Source organism: Eucalyptus grandis, chromosome 9 (assembly GCF_016545825.1).
Source record: "Eucalyptus grandis isolate ANBG69807.140 chromosome 9, ASM1654582v1, whole genome shotgun sequence".
Classification (NCBI taxonomy): Eukaryota; Viridiplantae; Streptophyta; class Magnoliopsida; order Myrtales; family Myrtaceae; genus Eucalyptus; species Eucalyptus grandis.
The window spans coordinates 17,833,438-17,842,709 of NC_052620.1; the positions used below are offsets into that span (position 1 = coordinate 17,833,438).

A 9,272-nucleotide genomic window follows, 5' to 3' on the forward strand; every position below is an offset into this window, starting at 1 on the left:
GTTGCAAGTTACTTGTGCACGTTTGAGTGCTAGCAATGACGGTAACAAGTGTGGCTGTGGTCTTTCTTTAAAAGTACAAGCGTTTTTTCTTAAAATCGGGTTAAATCAATGATGTTCCTTGAATGTGCTAAGTCGCATCATGAAACACAGCATCAATTCAATCGATTATTTGGCCAAAAGACAGTTTTGATGGAATTGACGTCAGATTCGCTACTGCGAGGACTCTTTTCTCAGCAATGATTAATGTCCTTCCAAGTTAGCCGTCGAGGTGATTCTAAAGGGATATGTTCATTAAGATGTAAAAGATACCAAGGGAGCACTCTAAATTTGCCAAATTAGATTCGTGTATCTGTTCTTGATGACAAAGTAAGAGTTGACAGACCAATCACTAAGAGTTTACTAGTGCACATTAAGCTTATGCTTCACCCTGTTTTTATTTTTTCAGATAAGTTTATGTTTCGGTCTATCACAAATCAAAGCATGAGCTCAACTTGCAAATTCCATTAAAATCAGTCTTTTGCTCTGTATTTAAATATTAATAAAAAGGCTATATTAAAGTACAATGAAGAAGCAAGAAGGTCCCCAAACTAAAAGGCGAGAAACAAAAGTTTTCGGTTTCAGACTTCATAAATTACTTTCTGGTCATCTGTTTGATTAAGTACAGAAAATGGAGTTCCCAAACCCAACTATTTTGTATTATCAGTGAAAATCTCTCTTTGGGATGAGATCATCTGTAAATATAAACGAGCAAATGCTATTTTTATGAAAAAGAGGCATTAATTAATCCAAAAATCCCCTTGAGACTTATTAAATAACGAATACATGCCTATGCTCAATATTGTAAAATTGCGCACGATTAATCATCTTGCACTTGGTCTCTAATCCACTTTGGTGCCACCCATTTCTCCCCTTTGATCACAGGACAGCTCCCGTGAATTGAGGTCTGCCAAGGCCACCACAGAAATTGTTAAGCAGAATATATTTCAGCTCTTTCAGTGTCATAACAACTGTTGGGATAACAAGACTTGCACCAGAAAATACTAAGGAAAACTTATGCAACGCTTTCTCAACTGAAATGATGGTCTGAAACATGATTTTCTTATGAAGTCGGCAACTTGATAATCACAGAAGCAACCCCTTTTCATTGATCTAAATGCACAGGCACTGATATTCTTATCTTTAAGGAGATCCTCGATGACAGATTTACTAAGATAAGCACTTTCGTTTTCTTCCCAATAGCACGATTCACTGGAAATAGAGGTGGAAAACTCCGGGAGCATAGCATGTCACATTGACTATAATTTAAGAGATTCAATACACATCTAGCACTGAGGCGAGAAAAATATCAGATGGCACAGTTCATGATGAACAAGAGAAGTACTCACGGGATCAATTGTACCATTTGGTAATAAGGAATAGAAGAGAAGTCCGTCACCCTGCCGTGGTTTCACCTTCAGTCCAACACACTTTTTAAAATCATAGGTCCCATCCATGTTCATACCATTCTGCATGCCAGAGTCTAATGAATACATGGTTTAACCAAACTCAAGAGGAAGAAGACCATCCAAACATACCTCAAAAGGGAACATGGTTTCTCCCCCCTCTTCAACGTCAGATAAGTACAGCAAAAAAGTGGCAACCTACACTCCGATTGAGCAAGAGTAACATGACCAACCCTTTCAAGCTCTTGAAACGTAAATGTTGTGGCTAACTATGTATGAAAAAAGGGTAAACATATGAGTATTCTTGGACCTCGTCCTCATGCACAGCTTCTTTACCATCAAATCGATAAAATATGATAGCAAAAAGTACTTCACAGAAAGCATCAATCTAGATTGAACTGACTATAGCAATTTATTGTCGAGTGAACCTTCAATTTATGTTCTGAAAACCGAAATTGATTGAAAAGTTTTAAGCTTAAAGCTGGAAAAGAATATCAACAGAGCATGAAAACACACTTGTCTATACATCCGAGAAAACCACCAAGTTTTTTTTCCACTCCTTTAAGCCATTTCAGAGAACCGTGGAGAGCTCAGCTAGCTTAATAATAGGTTGTACTGATGTAAAATATGGTGTTTCAGAGCCTTGTCGGTAATAATTAACCTTGCCATTATCATGGAAGTTCGTCAATGAAAACACCATATTCAAAAAAATAGAGGCTGCATTTTTTTGTAGCAAGCATACCCTCTGGCTCTTTTGTGGACCATATTGAGCGGGATCGAATGCATCGCAGTGAGAACTATATTTCTGTCCAATCTCGTAGGGTAACACATCGAATGCCTGAAGCATGGTGACATCCCCAAACAATTTTAAACTTCCCTGAAAATGAAAGGTTAAGAAATTTAACCAAAAAGAGAGAATATATCACATGGAGTGACTATTTGAGAATGAAGAAGAGCTGCAAACTTTGAACATAAACCCCCAACATGTGCTTTTCCCCGCTCAATAAATGATTAGTGAAATGAAAACCTAGCAATCACAACTTGAGTTCAATAGAGGAAATAAGATTGTACACACAAACTATCAACGGGCGTTTTTGTTTCTCTATCAATAATTAGTGACAATATAAACTTTCCAGCCAAATGAGGAAGCTAGATTGTATAAACAGTTTAACCACCATACCACGTTGAGCAAAAAGTACCATACTATATATTCTGTTGAGATAACAGGTTGAGGAATGTAAATTATTAGGAGGCGGAGAAAGAAGTTGGTTTCCCATATCTTAAGTTGGTCTTGTGCACATTATGTATACCATTATCTAACTCAAAAGTTGAGATGCAAATTATCTTGCCAATTCACGATCATGAGGTTAGATACCTTTTACCCTGAATCTAGTAGGCCATAAAGACAACAGCTAGGGTGAAACTGAGTTAAGCTACTAACTAATAAGTAGCTCAGGCTTGCTCGATAATCACTCAAGATTGGCTCACCCGTTTCTAGAGAGCTCAAGCTGGAGCTATTGAGTATCTTGTCGTTGACAAGCTCCTTGGTGTAATCAACTCTAATTGAGCTTCCATTATTTTTCAAGAATATCTTCTAATTATAGAAAGACGCATATACAGGGAAACTATTTGAGCACAAGCCTACATTCTGATACTCCATCGAGCTCGAACCAAGTTTGGAGACTCAAGCATGCAAGTTGAGCCAAGCTTGAGCTTGGCATTGTATCAACTCAACTCACCTCGATTGCACCCGTTACAATAGCTACTCAAGACAGAGAAAAACGAGCTAGTCAATAGTAAAAGTTGAAAGAGCACTCTGTTCATTTACATCATTCAAATACAAAATCTGAACGTATGCACTCTGATGTGACTGAAGAGAGTACTGGCAATAGTAAAAGTTGAGAAAAATTACTAAAAAAGTCATAAACGTATTGCACTTTTACCAATTCAGTTCTAAATTTAATTTTTTAGCCAATTGAGTCCTAAATATCTTACAAGTGTACCGATTCAATCCATCCAGCCAAATTTGTCTGATTAGCTCTAATGTGGATGTTGGCGGATAATTTTTAATAATATATTTTTAATAATTTTTAATATTATTTTTCCCTCCTCCCTCCTCCTTCCTCTTGCTCCGATGATTGGCTAGATAGGAGGGCTAGCCACCAAATTGAGGCAATTGACCAATGGCGAGCTCGCCTCGCCATTGCTGGATAAGTGCAAGGTTGACCTCGCCCAAATCCAACGCTCGCCTTGCCAAGGGCTGGGTGAGACAAGCTTTCACTAAATCTAGATGAGGTCGGCCTCACCTAGCCACTGGCAAGGCAAGCCCTCACCGGTGGCTAGGGAAGCTAGCCACTAACCGATTGGCTTAGCAAGAGGGAGTAAGGGAGGGAGAGGGAGAGAGAGAGAGAGAAAAAAATTTAATTTAAAATATTCAAAAATATAAAAATATATTATTAAAAAATTATCCACCAATACTAGCTAGTGTCCGCATTAGCATTAGCCGGCCGAATTTGATAGGATGAACTAAATTAACACAACTATAAAATGTTTAGAACTCAATTAGTCAAAAAATAAATTTAAAAATGAATTGGCATAATTACAATTGCTTATGACTTTTTTGGTAATTTATAAAGCCAACATGTTGTGAGAAGGGACGCTAGGTAGGATCGCACACTTACAAACTAATCACCCAAAAAAAGCTACTGATAATGATGACTTCCTAGGTAAGATATTACCTCTCCATGTTCCCTTGGAATCATCGTTACCCTTGCAAATTTCTCTTCAATAATATCCAAGGTTCCGGTTTTGTCTTTAGAAGCACTTATGAACATGCCAGAACTGCTCGAAAAGAAAACGTTCACCAAACATCACAATAAAGCCGCCTCTTATTCTACTCTTGCAATGTATGCGCATCGTCACGCATGCTTGGGTATAAAATAAAATTAAGTAGAGGAACTTCAGATGCATAGAAAAAGTCTAATTCATCCAGTGTCCATAGTATCACGTTGTAGTAGCTTCATTTCTGGACATGGATTTGGCTTCCACATTTTCTCAAACCAATTCATAGGGAATTAGTCCATGTATAAAGGCCTTGTTTGGTTTAGCTTTGGAAATGGGCTTTGGGACTCTAAAGTCCCTTGGCCAAATGCAAACGTGTTTGATTCGTTTTTTTTTTGGACAACTTTGGCAAGATGCAATTGCATCTCCAAATGATGAATTTCAAACAAATGCATCCAACATATTCACGACAAAATCTCTCACTGTCTCACCTTGAAGCTCATATAGGCCACTATACTTAATTCATTTCATGATCATTAAAGTATCTCGAATAACTTTCAAAAATTTCACATTTTGAAATATATTGATACCCAACTAAATCCAAGGCACTCAAGGAAATCAAGTTGTTCTTCAACTCTAGAATATGCCTTACTCCAGTCAATATCTTCACGATACCAACCTGCATTTCGATTCTAACATTATCAACACCGACAACATCGCATTTAGTATTATTCCCCACTTGCAATATGCTATCATCCATACACTGATAAATAATAAACCAGTTTTTATTTGGTGTAGTATGAAACGAATAACTAGAATCCATAATCCATCCCTCGAATGATGAATAATTAGTGAAAAACAATACATAATCAACACTATCCGAATTACTAACAACTATAGCTACAACATCTTCTGCAAAATCAATTATAATTTCATTACCCTTCTTATTCTTCAACTTAAGGCAATTTCTTCTAAGACGCCCTCTCTTGCCACAACTCTAACAAATAACACCACCAGTCCTAAACTAACTACATCTATTCATATTAGTATTACTCCTACTACTAGATCTTTCTCTATTTTTTTTTTTTTTTTTTTTTTGAGACAGGAGGAACCAACTTGCAACCGACAGCCGCGCGCCGTAAACCCCCTGGTGACGCTAGCGCATGATCCACCACCACCCCATGTGGTGGCCGCATTGGCTTAGGCTTCCATCCCCCTCACAAAAGGGATGAGTTCAAATCCTAGTGTGGTCACTAGTGGTATTAAGTGTGACGCCTCTTTCTCTATTTGCACCCACTAAAGCAGCAAATACAAGTTCATAAGATTCTCTTCCACGGATGTCCTCTTTCATAATTAAATCTCGAATCCCATCAAATGTGAAACTTGTTGACCTAAAGGAAAAACTAACAACAATAACAGTAGTATTATAACTATTAGGTAATGAAGATAATAAAATCAAAGCAAGTACCTCATCTTCAAAGTCAATCTCAACTAAACTCAATTGATTAACAATTACATTGAAATCATTAATATAATCTACAACTAACGCACCTTCACTCATCTTTAAATCAAATAGACGTCGCATCAAATAAATATTATTGATCGCATAGGTCTTCTCATACATATCCAATAGGGTTTTTATCATATCAATATCTTTACGATGTTAAATGCAACATTACCAGTCAATGTCAGCCAAATAACACCCATAAGGCATCTATCTAGCAATTTTCAATTAGCATACTTCAATGTCTCTAGTTTCTCCCCAAATAGGGGCAAGTGCAATTTCATCTCGTAGAGATAATTTTCAATTTGCATCTTCCAAAAACCAAATCCTTCCTATCAAATTTATCGATTCTCATTTTTACTTCTTTTGTCACTATCGATTTGCTTCAACTTAACCAAGCCTAGTTCCAATATCAATTGTTGTAGAAAGTAAGCGATTTAATAATAAAATAGGAAGAATAAAGAAAATAGATTTTCTTTTCCCTAGAATAAAGAAAAAAGAAGAGAAAAGAAAGAAACATATTGAACAGCAGATTTTTATGTGGTTCGGTCATAATGACTTACGTTCATTGAGAGAACAATAATGAATTCCACTATAAATCAAGCAATACACAGAGATTACAACCACACACGCTCGAGTTAATCAAATGTTCTCAGTATTTTCCAAGCCCCAATAACACTCAAAATACACCCAATATTTAGCCTCAAAATTCCTCGCATAATAATCTTTCAATCTCACGATGAAATTACACACTTGAACTCACAAGATTTAATTGGCTTGAACACTAATACTTCTTGAATGAAACCAACAAATAAACCCACAGCCAAGCACTCACCTTGAGACAGTGCTTCAAGATTGCATGCATCAACACCGGCGTTTTTTCCTCACGGCTAAAGAACAGCCCATATGAATGTCTACTTCAAACAAAATGAGGATAACCCCATCCTGAAGCAAACTTCAACACGGACTTAAAGAGAGTCTAAGTTTGACTGTCTTTATTGCCGATTTCAACATGGAGAACAAATTCCATGCAGTTCGGTCAACAAGTCCGAGATTTGGACTTTCATTGTTTTGTTCTTGGCCCAATCATAGTGAAAATCAATTCCTTTGGTTTCCTCTGTTGTTTTCCTGGATCGTCTTGTATATCAATAGGGATAATCTCCGTGGATTTCAAAACAAGACTTTATTCAATTCACAGAAAAAAATTACCACATTCTAATTACTCAATTTCGGACATCCGTAATTATATCCAAATTCATCTCAGCTTTGCTTCATTCGTGAGCTCAAACTCAAGACATATTTTCAATAACATTGATGCCATGGGTCTAAGGGCTTTGTGGCGACAAGCTTGTGGCAATTGAGCAAGGCATTTTAAGAACACTTCAGTTCGTGTTCTATATGAATCAGGTCTTGAATTGGGTCCCCCATAAAAATAAGCATACACTGTTCATGTGCAAGGCCATGCCAAATATCAATGGAGACCTAAACCAAACCAATATGTTTACACCCCTAAGGAATGGGGCCTGATACTTTTAAAACAGGACTCGGTAAGACCTATTAAGAATCCAAGACAAGGTAATTTAACTTATAGATTATAATTCGAAGTAGTAATTTACCTTGTGTTTAGTAAATTGAGTGAGCACTAATTCTTAATAATTGTCATTAACTTAACTTAAAATTACTAATAAAATTTAATTGTAGTAACCTATCCTATTCAATCGTTATGCAAAATGATGTGTGTTAGTCATAATTCAAGAAAAGTATGAAAAAGTCCAAAACATATTGTATTTTTGTCAATTTAATTCAAAACTCTTTAATAGTGTCAATTTAGTCCTAAACCTTTGAATTTTGTGCCAATTCAGTCATTTTGACTAATTTTGGCATAATTTTGATGATGTGGACACCAGTCGGTTCACGTGGCCCAACCAAAATTGATATAGAAAACTTTTATTAGTATTTTAATATTTTTCTTTTAAATTTTTTTATTTTTCCTTGTTCCTTTTTTTTTTTCCTCCTTCCCTTTTGTCTTCTTGCTAGAAGTGATGGCCGATAAGGACGAGCCTCACTATGGGTGGGGATGATCGACCTCACCAAACCTAGCGAGGTTGTGCCTCGCCCAGCCCCCAGCCCCTAGTGAGACTCGAGCCCTCGCTAGAAGCCATGAGGGCAGCCTGGTGTTGGGTTGGCAAGGCTCGACCCTCGCCCATGGTTGGCGAGGTCGAGCCTCGCCAGCCATGGGCGAGTCTCGGGGACCTCACCAGCCTTGGCCTTCGGCGATTAACTCCAAGAAGAAGGTAGGGAGGAAAAAAAATTATAGATAAGAAAAATGAAAATAAAATAAAAAATTCAAAATTCAAAGAATTATGAAAATATCATTAAAAGTTGTCTACATTAGTGCCGGCCACGCCATGTAGGCTAACCGGTGTCCATGTCAGTAATATTAACCAAAATTAGCCAAAATGACTAAATTGACACCAATACAATATATTTAGAATTTTTCTGGCACTTTTCCTAGCGTAATTCTTATTCACAAATTATGAACTACATTTATATTCATAAATATATCTAAATGCAAACTCGTCTCATAGGTCGTGGATTACCTTTCAAGTCCGTTCAATGTCTTCAACCGATGTGAACTATTAATGATTGATATTTTTGCAAACGAATGGTGTCCCGTATTTTGCACTCCCATTACAGTGCGAGATCTGCCAAGCTAAGCTCAACCACAACCCACCAGCTCAAACAAAAGGCTGGATCGGTTCATCCGGTACTCTAGAAGCACCTCGGAAAGCAAGCGACCGGAGGCACGGTGTTGGTGGTGTTGAACGGGGAAGTTGGAACAAGGAGCTCGACCCTAATGAAGAGCGGACTTTTTCCTATCATATTGACAACAAGAACAAACAATAGTAAGGGTTTTGATTTTAATTTATATTGGTGGCTTTGCTCTAAGTAGCACTGACACGCGATACGAACACGCGATACGACATGACACGACACGACACGACACGACACGCTGACATGTCATTTCTCAAAAATAGAGAATTTCAACACGTTGGGATAGGTTATATATTATTTTTATTTTTAATTAATTTGATTTAAATTCACAAATAAATAATAATAATAATAATAATAATAATAATAATAATAATAATAATAATAATAATAACTAATAAATGAATTTACGCTAATAATATTAATAAATCTATTCATAGAAAATATGAAAGGCATATTCATAGATAATGTGTACCCATATTTGGGAACATGTTTTTAATTTTAACAAAAATTATGGATGAAACTAATGACTAACAAAAAAATAGAATCAACTTTATTTAAATAAATCTATGATCTTTTATAATAATCAAAATTTATCATTATTTGACATTTAATATTTTTATTTTTTTGAAAATCACTTTTTAACTCATTTATTTATTTTTTTTTAACAAAAATAACTTTGCCACCCAAAAATTATTTCCCCTCAAAAACCTCCCTAAAATTATTTTCCTCTCTCATTTTTCTCTCCAAACCCTCATCCCCAAAAATCATTT

General features: G+C 36.3%; 1 protein-coding gene across 1 annotated transcript; it reads right to left on the minus strand.

Annotated features, from left to right (window-relative positions):
- Positions 1-856: 856 nt before the first annotated feature.
- On the minus strand, positions 857-4,983 carry LOC104420345 (probable prolyl 4-hydroxylase 9). The gene is made up of 6 exons (XM_010032207.2): positions 4,814-4,983; positions 4,181-4,283; positions 2,185-2,280; positions 1,575-1,640; positions 1,386-1,505; positions 857-943 (listed from the first exon to the last, which is right to left on the minus strand). Exons 1-6 carry the CDS (start codon positions 4,981-4,983, stop codon positions 857-859), a joined length of 642 nt encoding a protein of 213 aa, XP_010030509.2.
- Positions 4,984-9,272: the final 4,289 nt, after the last annotated feature.